The sequence below is a fragment of the Apodemus sylvaticus genome, chromosome 9 (genome assembly GCF_947179515.1).
Source record: "Apodemus sylvaticus chromosome 9, mApoSyl1.1, whole genome shotgun sequence".
NCBI lineage: Eukaryota > Metazoa > Chordata > Mammalia > Rodentia > Muridae > Apodemus > Apodemus sylvaticus.
In genome coordinates, this window is record NC_067480.1 from 71,979,441 (window position 1) to 71,995,345 (window position 15,905).

The following is a 15,905-nucleotide window of genomic DNA, read 5'->3' on the forward strand; positions in this document are numbered from 1 at the left end:
AAACCCCATGCCCAAGAGGCTCCTGTGGGCATCACCACTGAGGACAAAAGGATTTGAGCCCTGACTGAAGGCCATGAATGGTTGCTGTGGGAATGTGGGCGTGGACTAGGCACAGGACACATGCACGCGTAGGGATCTCTGCTGGAGAGCTATCGCGCTCGTAGCCGGCTCCTCAGCACTTTTGAGGCTGAGTGCATGACTGCGAGCCTGCAAGCCAGCCTCCTTACTCGGTGGTCCAGCAGCTGCACAGAATATGTGCACCCCTCTGGATCACTTTTCTCTCTTTTGCTTTTTTGGACAGAGTGTCCTATAGCTGGTCTCTGACTTGCTAGGTTGACGACGAGAACCCTGAGTTCTTGATCTCTCAGCCTCTACTTCCTGACTGGAGGAGACAAGAGTGTCCTCCACAGGGGGAAAATGAGGGCTCAGCATGTGGCACCCATGGCTCTTAGCGGGTAAGTGTCAGGTGACAAATGTGTCTTCCACAGGTAGGGAAGCAGAGGTCATGGTATGTGGCATCGTTGACAGTTACAGGGTCAGCACAGAGTGACCAGCGTCAACGTGCCTCAGTTACGCCTCCGGTGCAGAATGCTGGGAACCAGGGCTGCCTCCTCTGGGTGCAGAGCTGTGTGGGCACATGCAGGGCACTTGGCCCCGGCACACAGTGCCTCCCACAGGCTTGCAGGACGCATGACCTCTGCCTTACTCCATATCTGCAGCTGCCAAGACTGTTTGGTTTTATTCTGGTTTTCTGTAACGGGGTCATTGTGTGTCCTGGGACTCACTACGTAGCCTAGGTTAGCCTGAAACTTGATATGTACACCAGGCTGGCCTTGAACTCATTATGTAGCCCAGGATGACCTGGAACTCATAGGTAAACTTGGCTGACCTTCAACTCACAGAGATCTGCCTGCCTCTCCTGAGTGTTGGGACTAAAGGCATGTGATATTGGGCAGCATATTTTTAAGACACATGTGTGACACAAAGGGAAGGCCCAGTGGGTGGAAGCACCTGCCACCAAGGCTGATAACCTGTGTTTGAGCCCTGGGACCCACATCATATAAGGAGAGTAACAAACTCCCATAGGTTGTCTTCTGATCTTCACACGTCATAGCACATGTACCTCTACGCACATGCCATAGCATATGTACCCCCACACACATGCCAAAGCACATGTACCTCCACATGCATACCATATGTACCCACACACACATGTGCCATCACATATGTACACACACATGCGCCATCACATATGTACCCCTCACACATGCGCCATCACATATGTACCCACACACACATGCGCCATCACATATGTACCCCACACACATGTGCCATCACATATGGACCCCCAACATGTGCCATCACACATGTACCCACACACACATGTGCCATCACACATGTACCCACACACATGTGCCATCACATGTACCCACACACACATGTGCCATCACACATGTACCCACACACACATGTGCCATCACACATGTACCCCACACGCATGTGCCATCACACATGTACCCCACACACATGTGCCATCACACATGTACCCCACACACAGGTGCCATCACATATGTACCCCCACACACATGTCCCATCACATATGTACCCCCACACGTCCCATCACATATGTACCCCCACACATCCCATCACATATGTACCCCCACACACATGTGCCATCACATATGTACTTTCCACACAGGTGCCATAGCATATGAACCTCCACACACAATGATTAAGAAGCGTAGGAAGTGAGACATTCCGAGAGGTGACTTGTCCCTCAGTCCTACCAAAGGCCTGCACTGGCCTAGTGGGGTAGCTGTTTCCTATCAGTGGCCTGTGCTCTGGGACACTACTGTCCTCGGGGCTTCTGAACAGGAAGTCCAAAGCAAGTCTGTGCCAAGGACATCAAAGCCACCTCCCCTCCACAGCTGACTAACAGGCAATTCCAGCAAGAGCTCAAGCCGGTGCCTTCCTGGACGGGCCTCCAGTGCTGGCAGCCCAGCCCACAGTGCCTGGCACTAAAGACAAGGTAGGGCTGGGGCTGAATGCTCATAGTCCTTACTCTGCCTCTGCTGCCTGACCTACCAAAGGGCTCTGTCCTCACACACACTTCCCACTTTGACTGGTCACCCTGTCCAGCCCCACCCCACCCCACGCCCCGGCATGGTAGGTGCCTTGTGCCCACACCCATACTTAGTCACCTTGGATTGTGACCTCGCCAGCCTGGCAGAGACCAACCTGGACTAGAGTACTCATGCATTTTGAACCCAAGACAGGAGTCAAGAGTCCAGGTCTCTCCAGGCCCCAAAGCCTCCCCACCCTGACAGAGGTGCTGCAGGCCATAGAATGGCTGACAGGAAGGGCTAGCAAGGCCCCTCGGGATCCAGCCCACCTTACCAGAGGACTCTGGGAGAGGCAGAGGCAGGTCATATTCCCAGAGCAACAGGGGATCCTCAACCAGGGACTCTGCCACCTAAGCCTCAGTGACATCTGGTAGCAAGACACGTGATAAAGTCTCAGAGGGACCAGGAGGTGACCTGAGACCAGCATAGCCTGGTTAGTGAGATGACTGGGTTGGCTGGAGAGAACCGGCCATTGCCACAAAGTTCTGGGCTCCCTTATGCGTTCAGGATCTGTCCTCACTGCGTCTTCATCTGTGGCCCTCCACCCCCATGGAGACCCCAACATCCTGCACTGACCCCAAGGACAGAGCAGCCCTGCCCCAATGCAAGCGGCTACATGCGAATGACCAGCAGGCTGAGCCAATCAGATTTCTTCTCCCAGGAATCTGGAGCCAGACGGTCAATTTCCCTGCTGGTGTGAAGACAGGAGCCCTGAGGTAGCAGCACTGACTGGCAGAGGAGGCTCCAGAGCCAGAGTGACAGTGTCACGAGTGTCACGAGTGTCACAAGGCTCTGTGTTGCAGGCACCTCATCCTGAGGATAGTGGCTTTGTGTCCTGGTTCCTTAAATCATCCCCAGGTCATCCCAGAAGGCCTTGTGACTGAGAGCCCAGAGGGTTCTGCCCTGTCCCATGGTCCTGGGGCCTAAACGCAAAAGTCGCTGTATTTGTCGAGACAGAGCCCTGCAGGTCTGGATGTACTAAGGGTTTCAAGCAGGGGAGAGGACCTGAAGCCATTAGTGTCCTCAGCAGACCAAGGAGAAGGGAGATCTCAGAAAGAGAAGTAAGCCATGTATTCAGGAAGGCAGAGATGGGAGAGGCGTGGCCATAAGATGGTGCACACTTAGCAAGCTGGCAGAGGCAGGGATGTCCTGCCCGGTGGGAGCTCACGGAGGAGCACACAGCCTGGTGGAGGAGCACAGCCCGGTGGAGGAGCACAGCCCGGTGGAGAAGCACAGCCCGGTGGCCAGCCTCCCCTCAGCAGGTGTAGGCTAGGGCTGAATTCACCAAAGGCAGAACACAAAATAAGTGGGCGGGGCCACCACTGAGAGGCGGAGCCCAGGACCTCAGGTGGGGGAAGGCCTGCCTGTTGTCTGACCTGAGGCCCTCCTGTCCTGGCCCAACTATGGTGAAGAGACTCAGAAGCGAGTCTGGTACTGCTTTCCTCTGTGGAGCGTGGCCACAGCTGCCGTGGAGCACAGCGGTCACACAGCTGCCCAGCAGACTGTTCTCAACCACTCTGCATTTGCAGTTTAGTGACTTCCTCCTGGGACAGCTCTGAAGAGGAAGTACAGGGACAGTGGGAGGAGGATGGCAACCCGCTGTCCATGCTGGGTCCTGTCATCCATGTACATCCACCGGCGGGCAGGTGACAATGTTCATTTACTCATGTATTCAAATGTTCACTGCCCGGACACGCACAGGCATGGTCCCAGAGACCAATGCCACATGGCCAATAGCGACAAAACTGGCTATGTTTTGGAGGATGACCAGAATCATGTCCTAGAAAGTGTTTCTCAACTGTAAGGGACAGCAACCCCCAGGAATGCTGGAGACCCATAAGTGACTCAGCCCAGAGTGCCCAGTGCAGAGGACCATAGCTCTAGACAACAGCCAGGTCACGCTCTGCAAACAAGCAAGCCTGACTGATTTCCAGGGGGTTCTTTCTCTGAGCTCGTGTAGTCCTTTAGGTCTAGCAGGGCAGTGTGTGGACACTGTGCACACTTCCTGTCTACGTGCCGGGGCCAGGTGCAGGTCTGCAGAAGCTAGGGGAGCCTAAAGGGGGACTCACTCATCCACGGGTCTGGCGGCCCAGTGCAACACTGTCAGCAGCTGCACAGAGAACAGGCACACCCAGGATGGTGAGCCAGGCTCTGCTGCCGGCCCACGGCAAGGCTACACAGAGAGGGTGCCAATCTTTGAGCCTCAGAGTCCGTCCTAACGCATCACCACAGGAGCTCCTACTGGAACAGCATGTGACGCTTCCACAGGAAACTGTGTCCTGTCCTGCTTCCCCAGGAAGCCCTGCCCAGCCAGGACCAGGTGCCTGGGAAGTGGCCCAGCTGGGAACAGTTTCTCAACTCAGAGACACCTGGCCAGCCCTGAATTGTTATCTGTGTGGCTGACCTTGGAGGTGGACTGACATTGGCTGCCCTAGGCCTGCCAGTGAGGGCAGGGGGCGGGGCATCTTACCCAGGTAATAGAGACGGTGAGAGTGGGGGCCAGACTCGTCAGGCTTCTGCACAAACTGGAAGTCGTGGGGGGCCTTGCTGACGATGAGGCCCGACGACTTGCGGCTGCCGTGGATGATGCTACGTAGGCCGTCCCATGAGTGCTTCTGCACACAGAAGCGCGCTGCGGTGTCACCCATGTCGCCTGCGGCCACCTGCTCAGCTGGGGAGACCCCACTGGACATCCTCTGGGGCTCCTGTGACGGCGGCGAGAAGCTGTGAAGGGAGACGGGGCAGCGTGTAAGAGGGTGTCTTCCGGACAATCGCTCCTCGCTGTGGATGCTTCCAGATCAGTCATTCTGGGCAGCAACACTGTCACCCAAAGTGCCTCTCAAATTATTGCAACTTATTCACACTGCACTCCTGAGAGTCAAGGCTTCGCTGAGTTAAGCCAGATCCCACCTGGACCCACACCAGCCCTTCATCTGAAACCCTGCCAGATCTTCCATCCTGTGGTTGGGTGTGGCAAAGGGTGGAGTCACCACCTAGGATGCCCCAGTGAGGGGCGGGGCAAGGCTCAGAGGCAGATGCTAGACTAGTAACTGAGGGCTGTAAGAAGCACACAACAAAACTCCACTGTGTTCACTGCTATTTGACCCTCCTGTGACTTCCAGACTGTTGAACACCTCCCTCTTCCTAACTGCCCTAGAGAAACCAGCCCTGACTCAGACCCTCAGGAAGGCCAGACTCCTTCTGCACGTGTCCCAGGGCACACGTCATCCTTTCTGGACGGGGCTTTTCATTTTAGGTTGACTAACTTCTTTTTTTTTTTTTTTTCAAAAACAGTGTTGTTTTTTTCCTTAAAGATTTATTTATTTATTATATGTAAGTACCCTGTAGCTGTCTTTGGACACACCAGAAGGCGTCAGATCGCGTTACGGATGGCTGTGAGCCACCATGTGGTTGCTAGGATCTGACCTTCAGAAGAGCAGACTGCTCTTAACTGCTGAGCCACCTCTCCAGCCCAGGTTGACTAACTTGTAAACCAATCTCAGGTACGTATTAAATAGGTCCGTTCTGAGATGGCGCAACAGTCTGTCCCTGCCCACCTGGCCGTCCCTTTCAATCAAGCACTTTTGCCACGGCTACTTGATGAACGCCTGTCCCAGCCCCCACTCTGTCACACCCAGCTTCCCTCAGATACGCAACCCCCACAGGCTTCACTAACAGAGCGAACTCTTGAGGCTTCCAGATGAAAAGCCACTGCACACAGTCACTGCACACAGGAGACACAGGAGACCATCACACAGACACCCTGGGTGTTCTCCAGGCCACTTTCCTGTCCCTCCTGTCCGTGGCTGGGAATGGCCACAACCCACCAGCCTTTCCTCTCACTGCCCCTGGCCTCGGCTCAGTCTGAGCAGAGCTACACCAACCAGGCAAATATTTGCTTTAAAGAAATCTAAACAGCGCCAGGCAGTGACCCAGTTCTGGCAATGCCAGAGCGCCTGGGGGGAGCTCCAAGGGCTGATCCTTCCGTAGGCTCTGGGCTCCGGGAGTCCCTGACCTCAGCACTGGCAGGCAGGAAGTGAGACCTGAAGATGGTACCACTTGGGTCAGGACCCTGGGGGTGGGCAGGGGGGCGCCCAAGGCACAGCCGGTCAGACTTCACAGCTGCCTTCCAATTCCTCCACAGGAGACCACAGTGGCCAGGCTGGCTACACCTTTCACCGCAGCAGAGGAAAACAGATCTCTGAGTCCCACGAGAGCCTGGGCTGCACAGTGAGACCATAATTCAAACACACAAAAAGACCCATGGAGCATGGCATGGTAGTGTGGCACGCGTCTGTGACCCCAGCAGCCAGGAGGCCAAAGGAAGACAAAGGCGCCTTCTGTCCAAGTCTTAGGGTGACACTGTCTCAAAACCGGACCAGGGAGAGTGTGCAGGAGGCTCAGTGCACTATATTTGTGACCTGATGTCCACCCCAGAACCTCTTAAAAGCAGAAAGAGAGAAATGACTCCACAAAATGACCTCCAGGGTTTCTACAGGACGTGCACACCCACGTGTGCACTCACAGACAACAGGGAGGCCCCAGGCTGCTTTAAAAGTTGCAGGGAAGAAGCAAAGCTACCATTGTGAGAACCAGGCTTGTCAACGGAACTTTGCTCTGATTTAGGAGTCCATCGTACAGGTGGAGAAACTGAGGTTGGGGGCAGAGACAGGAGGCAGGAGCTCCTGCTCCCATCCTCCTCTGCCGGACCGTAGTCAGCCACAGCATGGAAGTCCCTGAAGGATGAGTGTGGCAGAAACCTTGGGCAGGGTGGAAAGGAGCCACCCGGCAGCAGACTTACCCCACCTGGCTCAGGCTGCTCCCCTCCCACAGGGCACTGCAGAAACACAGAAACCATGCCCCTCCCTCTCCCAGAGGGCACTGCCATATCAGTTGCTCATAAGGATTCAGATCAGAAACCACTGATGTCCCCAGGGCCCTGAATCAAACACCCCAGAGGGCACCAGGATTCCCAGAGCTACAACTCATCCTGGGCAGTCAGAAGCCAAGGGCAGTGACGGGCAGGAGCTGCCAGCAGCAAGCCCACAGGTCTGAGCTAAGGGAATGCCAGGGATTGGCTCAAGGACCTCCCAGTTCGAGCCTCAAGCAGGAAACAAATTGTGACCCTCATCCCTTTCAGGTGTGTTAGAATCCCCTTAGGCCTGCACAGAAAAGGGCCTAGGAGGGCCTCTTGCCTTGAGTCACTGCAGAGGGCCCAGGCTGCAAAGATCTGCTACAGGAGACTCAAAATAAAATGAGACCTCAGGAGCTTTCAGATATGTTCTAGAACCTTCCAGTGTGAGCTCCAGCAAGGCCTGAGGCTATTGCCTGACTGAGCCACTTGCCTCTCTGCTATCCTGATGCAAAATGGGGACAGAAAGGGCCTGGGGACTAAACAGGTGACAGCAAGGCCTCCGCTTGCACAGAGCCGCCTGGCAGTTCTCAGGAGCTCACACAGCTGGGGCCGGAGCTGGTGCCAATCACCTACATTTCCATTCCCGACTCTCTGCCTCAGAGTCCAGAGGGGAGCCCATGGAAGGAGAGAAGGCAGAGGCACAGAAGGCGCGGGAACGGCAGGTGAAGAGACAGCGGCATGGGAGGGTGACTTGCAGATGCCGCACAGTACAAGGGAGAAAAGGAAAGCCAGACACAGGACCTGTCCTACCTGAGCCGTCCTGGCTGACACCCAGCACTTCAATCAAGACAAGGCCTCACAAAGTGCATCATAAGACTCAGAAAGCATGGGTGCAGGGACCACAGATGACCACTGTGCCCAGACCTTGAAGCTCAGAAGAACCAGCCCTGGACATCTCTTCCTTTCTCCCTCCTGCTGCCAGATTAGAACGTGGGGGCTAGGAGGGGCCCCGGGCATAGGACTCTTGGGCCTCTGCAAACCTGGTGGGGCCACACAAAGCATGGGCCAGGTCTCTGCTGCACACACTTGATATGTGCTGTGACCTGGAGACAATGAATGCAGAAAGGCTAGATGGCTTGTTCCCTGTCACCCAGGGAGGAAAGCACACTTTTAGGACTCCTCAGGTAACTACTCCATGAGCCGGGATTCTCACAAGAGATCTGGGGACACCTGTGATGGGCAGGGGTTAAATGAGGGCTTCTGTTAGAAAGAGAGGAAAGGGGCGAGGGAGGAGACAAAAAGGAGAGGAGAAGAAAGACAGGAAAATGGAGAAAAGAATAAGGAAATGGAAGAAGAGATGGAGGAGAAGATGGGGAGGAGATAAAGGAGGAGATGGAGGGGGAGATGGGGAGAAGATGGAGGGGGAGATGGGGAGAAGATGGGGAGGAGATAAAGGAGGAGAAGGAGGGGGAGATAGAGGGGGAGATGGGGAGAAGATGGAGGGGGAGATGTGGAGAAGATGGAGGGGGAGATGGGGAGAAGATGGAGGGGGAGATGGGGAGAAGATGGAGGGGGAGATGGAGAGAAGATGGAGAGGGAGGTGGGGAGAAGATGGAGGGGGAGATGGAGAGAACATGGGGGAGATGGAGGGGGAGATGGGGAGAAGATGGAGGGGGAGATGGAGAGAACATGGGGGAGATGGAGGGGGAGATGGGGAGAAGATGGAGGGGGAGATGGGAAGAAGATGGAGGGGGAGATGGGGAGAAGATGGAGGGGGAGATGGAGAGAAGATGGGGGAGGTGGGGAGAAGATGGAGGGGGAGATGGAGAGAACATGGGGGAGATGAAGGGGGAGATGGGGAGAAGATGGAGGGGGAGATGGAGAGAACATGGGGGAGATGGAGGGGGAGATGGGGAGAAGATGGAGGGGGAGATGGGAGAAGATGGGGAAGATGGAGAGAACATGGGGGAGATGGGGAGGAGATGGCGGAGATGGGGAGGAGATGGCGGAGATGGAGTAGAGGGAGGAGGAGGAGATGAGATGGAGGAGGTGATGGAGGAGGAGGAAGTGAAGGAGGAAGAGTGGAGTCTGAAGACACCGCAGCACCCTGACAGGATAGGACTCATAACCCAGAATGCCCTGGTCCAGGGTCCATCCCTGCTGCCTCAAGAACCAGGAGTGGGGAAGAAGAGCAGATGCAGGGGGTTTCTAAACTGACTGACCAATAGGGCCCTACCCGTACCCCACAGGGGCCTCCCTCACCCGCTCCTCCATCCTCCTTGTCCAGATGCAACTTGACCTTTTTAACACTGACCCACTGACTGGCTCTGGGAACCAGTTCGCCTCTGCCTCCAGACAGGCATTGGGGATCAGGACACCCTGCCAAAGAGTCTCACTGGGTCCCAAGCAACAGCAACCTGTAGCTTTTGTGGGCTGGATTTCTGGGGTTTAGAGATCCCAGGGCACCCTCCTGTCTTCAGGGCACCTCAGTACCCAAGGCCCCCATCACCTGTACTTTAGATCTTTACCCCAAACCAAAGCCAAACACCTTTTCCTGTTTGTCTCAACATCGTATGTGTATGGGGCTCTGTAGCTCCCTCTCCCCTAAGATAAGACTCCCCACCTCCAGCCCAGGGCACTGTGGGAACGGAATGGGAGCCTCACTCTCTGTCTCCTATCAGCTGCTCACCCTACGAAAGAGCGGCCTAAGAAACACTAGGAAAATTAGCTTGGACACCACCATGGTCGGAAGGCAGGCGACTCTCTTAAATGGGGAGCCCAGGAAATGTCTGGGGACATGTATGGCTGTCCTGACCAGAACCTGGCCACCGGGACAGTGTTCAGGTACCTTGGGGGCCCAGGATGCTTCCGAGACATCCCACCCCAGTGCCCCCAAGGGATGACAGCTCCTCTCCAGGCAGCACTGTGTCAGTGTCTAAAGGCACCAACCACTGTCCCTTCCTGATTACTGTCCCCAGTCACCACCCAGGTGCCTTCTCAGAAGCGTCTGACAGATGCTTGATGCCACCTGAACACAAAATGGAAGAGTGGCCTGTGTTCTCTGTCCAGTGCTGAAAAGCAGGGCTTCCCATGTCAGGGAGAAGGGTCCAAAGTCCAGCTCCGTCACATCTGTGCTATGTGACCCACAGAAGCCACCAACCTCTCTGTGCCCCAATTTCCCAAAAGCTATAAACCCAGACTGCGAGACCCACGCCCAGGGGCTATGTGAGGATTCCATGAATGCACACGCAGATCTTCATGATAGCTGTCAGACGAACGAGCCATTCTAAGATCACACCCAACAGTCTTTCTGAGGCAAAAACTACCATAAAGATTGATGCCCACATGCCGGGCCCTGTGTCAGATGAGCTGGGGAGAGCTGGCCGAGCCCCCCTCAAACCCAGCCTAGTAGCCACTCTTCCTCTGTCCCCCTGGAGAGAGGAATGTGGAGACCTGTGAAACACTGCAGCAGGAGCCAGGACCCGGGTCACCGTCCCCAAAGCCACCGACAAGCTCTGCATTCCACAGCAAGCCCCAGCCCACCGCAGAGCCTGCCTTGCTGCCCCATCCCGGCACAACTGACCTTCTAAAGGGTCCAAGGAGTTTCCATGGCAGCTGCAGACGAGGGGCACGGACCTTGGGAGAACAAACATGGCGTTGTTAAGGTGGGCAGGTGGGAAGAAGGGCTGGCAAGGATGGAGGGATTGGTGAAAATGGGGTCTGGCAAGGATGGAGGGGTTGGCGAAGATGAGGGGCTGGCAAGGATGGGGTGGTTGGTGAGGACTGGGAAGCCGGTGAGGATGGAGGGGCCGGTGAGGATGGAGGAACCGGTGATGTCGTGGCTTTTTCTCACTCACTTTCCATGCGGGCGGGAGTCTCCGCCTGTGCCTAACCCTATCTACCTGGTTAGACTCTAACTGAGCCTCCCAGCCCCTCGGGGCTGCCAGCATGCCCTGGGCTGTACTTGGAAGAGTCGAGTCCCTCAGTGTGCGGTCTCCCTGGGACCCAGCAGGGAACTGGCGACTGTGGTCCACACCTCCTGGGCACCAGTCCCAACTCTTCGAAAGCAGGTTGGTGATTGCCCTGGGGGCTCCCGAGGGAGCCTGGGTAGGAAGCAGCAAAAAGGCCACTGGGATCGATGGCTGGGCAAAAGCGTGAATGGGGAGGGGGTGGATGGGCCTAAGACCTAGACCCTAAGGGTGGGGTTCGAGATGCAGGGAAATACTGCTGGAAGCTGAGGTTGTGGACTGAGGGGTTTCAAGCTAATCCGGGGAGGAAAGGGATGAGACAGAGGATATGATTTTAGTCTGGGAGGGAATCAAGCTTGGCATGCGACAATGTGGAAACTGAGGCAGGGGCTGAGTGAAGGATCGGCTTAGGGAGTGACCAGTCTTTGAGGAGTCAGGCTGGTAGGGTCATTCGGAGAGGTTCATGATGCGGGTATGAAGCTTTGGGGTTATGAAGCTTTGGGATTTCAGGTTTGAGAGGAGGGTCAACCTGGACTATCAGGCCTTGAGGGATCAAGCTGGGAGGGGGATCAGGCTTGGAAGGGAGGGATCAGGCTAGCGGGGATCCGGCTTTAGAAGATCAAGATGGGAGAGGATGAGGCTTGAGGGGATCAGGTTGGGAAGGATGAGGCCGGGAAGGAGGGTTTGGCGGAGACGAGGCTGGCGGAGGCTGGCAGAGGCTGCGCGGACGCCGGGCTGAGCCGCGCTCTGCGATGAAGCTGGCGGCTGCGTCTCCGCAGCGGTGCGGCAGCAGCTCTTGGGCGCGGCCCGGAACCGGCGAAGCGCGGCGACCAGAGCGGCGGGGACGACGAGGACAGGGCGCGCGGCTCCGAGCCGGGCGGACGACGCCGGCCGGGGCGGGAGGCGGCGAGCCGGGGCCGGACGCTGCTCACCGGAGCGCGGCGCGGAGAACTAGCTGGGCAGGGCGTACCCGGGGCCGGCGGCGCCTCACACGCGACGCTCCATGCCCAAGACGAGGGCCCGGAAGTGGCGGGCGCGGGGGGACAACGAAGGCGGCGGACACCGGGGATCCGCCAGCTGCGCCTCCTTTGACCCGGAAGTTGAGCTGCAGAAGCAGAGGCTTTTGATTGGGTAACGTCAGGGCAGAACCAACGTCCATGAAACTCTAGGGGGGACAACGCGCAGGAGTGTCTTGGGGCCAGGCGAGGCGGGTGGCCCGCGCTGTTTGGGAGATGATTGTGGGATGAACATTCCGGCTCCGGTTCTTGTTGGCCAACCCGACCCTGTGGTGACCTATTAAAAATCTGAGACTAGCCGGTGGTGGCGCACGCCTGTAATCCCAGCACTCTGGGAGGCAGAGGCAGGGGGATTTCTGAGTTCAAGACCAGCCTGGTCTACAGAGTGAGTTCCAGGACAGCCAGGGCTACACAGAGAAACCCTGTCTCGAAAAAACCAAATCCAAAAAACAAAAAAAACAAACAAACAAAAAATCTGAGACTAGAAAATTGAGATATTGGTTGTATAGTGAGTGGTTAGCAAATCTGCCTTCCAAAAGGTTGGTCCGGGTTCCAGTCCTCTACTGTGGCTTATCGTTTTAGCCTACCTTTCTATTTCCCTGAAAATCAATTTGCGAATTTCATCAAACAGGAAGTTGACTGTGATTGCTCACGCCAGTCATCGCAGCCCTGGGAAACTCTCCACTTACATCAGGATGGCTTTGAACTCTAAGATCTGCCTGCTCTGTCTAGATCTCGCCCGCACCGTGTTTTGCTTTTTATCCGTGCATGTTTGAGTGAGTCTGAGCCTCATGAGTGTGACAACGGGTTCCCTGTAGCTGCTGGAGTTACGGCCACAGGAGTGCTGGGACCTGAACTCCTCTCCTCAGCTGAGCCACCACTCTCAAGCCTCTACAGAGCTTTTGTAAATAAAGCCATTTCCTAAAAGTTATCCTAACTGGGTTCCTGAGGAAGGGCAGACATTTTGGTGAGTGACATTTAGTGAGTGCCCCCCATTGTGGTTAAAGTGACCCCACTGTTGACTCTTAGTTGACGGGACATCCTGAGGGTTACAGTCTGAACATGATGTTGCAACCCTGTTCCCTTTCCAGGAACCCTCCCTGGAGACACCATTTATTGCATAATTACAGGACGCGGCTGAGGGCCTGGTGGCTCTCCTGGGCTTCCCCAGTCCCAGCCAGCCTCCTCTCTCTCCTGATCTCTTTCTTTTCACACCCATCTTGGGATGAGTCTCAAGTAGTCCAGGCTAGCCTGGAGCTCACCGTGTAGCTAAAGTTTATCTCGAACTCCTGCCTCCACCTCCCCAGTGCTGGGGTGACGGCTGTGCACCACCATGCCTGGTTAACGAGACGCTGGGGACTGGGACTGAGCCCAAACCTCAGCGTCAGTTTGAATTTCAAGATGAACTTAGCCGATGAGGAATGGAGGGGGCGGGGTCTCTGGGGTCAAGGGTCAGCTCCAGCACTCAAAGGTGGAGAATCAGAAGCTGACCTTTGACATAAGCATGCACTACTGAAGACAGGAAGGGTACCCAGTGCCTCACTCTCTGAACATGAGGAGGGTAAAATTTTGACTCAGGGACCACACGAACGGCAGCCATTTCCCAGCTGGCAACACTGGAGCCTGGAAGTCCTTCAGCTCCCAGAACAAAGTGGGGAATGAGAGGCTGGGGGCAGGGGAGGGGGGCACGGGCGGCCATCTTCCCCGGAGCCATCCATGAGGCCAGGTTCATTTCGACACAGGGTGTTGGAGAAGCAGGAGGGGTGCTTGGAGATAGAGGCAGGGAAGATGTGGGTGCGAAGGGGCAGCAGGTGGAGAAGAGGGGAACTGAACTGGGAACCAGAGAAAGCCAGCTGCAACTTCTGCATCTTGGATCCATTCTGGGAATCCTCAATTTCAGAAAGCAGGATGATTAGGAAGAGGGGAGCCCCTCAAACCCAGGAGTACAAGGCCCTGTAGGAGAGTGCTCAGTTGGATGTCCAGGAACTCCCTTGCTGTCCCATCAGCCCCTCCCTGGTTCCGGTCCAGGTGGGTGGGGAGAGGGGTGGGCCCAGTCTTAGGGGAGTCCCGCCCCATCCCTGCCGCCTTTCTGTCCCTGAGGCTTGGTCCCTAGAATGTGTCCGGCTGGAGAACCAAAGCAAACCTTCCCCTAACGGCCGACCTGCCGACCCGCCGGGGAAGGAGGAGATGGCAGGGAAGGTTCCAGAGCTCAGCCTCCTCCTTCAGAGACTTGAAGCAGAAACTTGGCTCTTGCCTCTGCCGGAGCCAATCGACTTTGCAGGAATGTTCTAGAGTCAAACCTACACAGCACTGCACACCCTGAGCCCTCTTCTGGTGTCTGAAGACAGCTTCGGTGTACCTCATATAAATTAAACAAACAAACAAACAAACAAACAAACAAATCTTTTAAAAAAAGACCAGGTAGAGTGGGCCAGGCGCCTTTAATCCCAGCATTCTTGAGGCAGAGGCAGGGGGATCTCTGTGAGTTAGAGGCAGCCTGGTCTACACTGGTCAGCCACCACTACACAGAGAGACCCTGTCTCAAACAAAAAAACCCAAGAATCATGTCCCAAAAAGAGACACAAGGAGGGCTGGAGAGATGGCTCAGCGGTTAAGAGCAACGACTGCTCTTCTGAAGGTCCTGAGTTCAAATCCCAGAAACCACATGGTGGCTCACAACCATCCGTAACAAGATCTGACTCCCTCTTCCAGTGTGTCTGAAGACAGCTACAGTGTACTTACATATAATAATAAATCTTTAAAAAAAAAAAAAACCTTTAAAAAAAAAAAAAGAGACACAAGGAGCCAGAGTAGGGGCCACCCTGGGAGAACCCTGTGTGGCCCAAAAAGGGTGGTGCCTCTGCTCTTCAGAACACGTGGTGGGTCATCATGGCTGTCTTTTAAGCATGACGAATCTGGGATCAACGACTCAACTCGGATATTTGAAGCAAGAAGACCCAGCCTAAATCTGGGCCACTTCACTGTCAGGAAGGACTCAGAGGACAAGGCTTTTGCTCTCTCTGGCAAGTTCATTCATCTTGCTGAGGCAGGGGCCTTCTTTCCCGGCTGTTAGAACCTTCTTTGTGGCCGGGCAGTGGTGACGCACGCCTTTAATCCCAGCACTTGGGAGGCAGAGGCAGGCAGATTTCTGAGTTCTAGGACAGCCTGGTCTACAGAGTGAGTTCCAGGACAGCCAGAGCTATACAGAGAAACCCTGTCTCAAAAAAACAAAATAATAATAATAATAGCAATAATTAAAAAAAAAAGAACCTTCTTTGTGATTACAGTGTTGGCCCTCAAGGACACCAGATGGGGACTGGAGAGACATCCAGCCTCATGGCTGAGCAATGACTGGATGTTTGGTCCCTCTGGTGTGAGGTGGCCATTGTTGGAATCCTCAGACCATGGACTGTGAGCATTGTCACACCCTTTCCACTGTAGTTCTATTGTCACTTCTGCCACCATGGCATGTCCATGGAGAACATTATCTCCAGAAGGTTCTTTCCTGGCGGCATATGGGCCACTCAACCTTTAATTCAAGCACAGAAGAGAATCTGGGTGCATTGTTCCTAATTCATGCACATCTGCTAGGAGGGTGTTTGGGTTGGCTGGTTTGGGATTTTGTTGTTTTGTCAACTGAATACACACAGTGTCACCTGGGGAGAAGAAGCTTCAATTGAGACAACACCCCTGTCAGACTGATGACTGATTGGAAGAATCAAGCCCATTGTGGTGGTGCCACCCCTGGACCGGTGGTCCTGGGTTCTTTCTTAAGGAATCAGGCTGAGCTCACAGTGGGGAGCACCCTCCATGACCTCAGCATCAGCTCCCGTCCCCAGGCTCCGGCCCTGACTTCCCTCAGTGATGGAGTGTGGCCCAAGAGCCCAAGCCACTTTGGTCATGGTGTTTATTACAGCAACAGAGCGCTAATTAGAACACCAGT

General features: G+C 55.3%; 1 protein-coding gene across 7 annotated transcripts in view; it reads right to left on the bottom strand.

Annotated features, from left to right (window-relative positions):
• Window positions 1-12,037, bottom strand: part of Dpp9 (dipeptidyl peptidase 9) — a 33,953-nt gene extending 21,916 nt beyond the window's left edge. Inside the window, exons 1-3 of one of the 7 annotated variants that reach the window (XM_052193618.1) lie at window positions 11,917-12,037; window positions 10,562-10,614; window positions 4,594-4,847 (exon numbers count right to left, since the gene is read on the bottom strand). In XM_052193618.1, the coding sequence (XP_052049578.1) occupies window positions 4,594-4,816 (223 nt within the window). In that variant the 5' untranslated portion in view covers window positions 4,817-4,847; window positions 10,562-10,614; window positions 11,917-12,037. Of the gene's footprint in view, window positions 1-4,593; window positions 4,848-10,561; window positions 10,615-10,835; window positions 11,825-11,878 lie in introns of those variants that run through there. The other 6 variants (XM_052193617.1, XM_052193612.1, XM_052193613.1 and 3 more) reach the window with 6 other exon arrangements.
• Window positions 12,038-15,905: the final 3,868 nt, after the last annotated feature.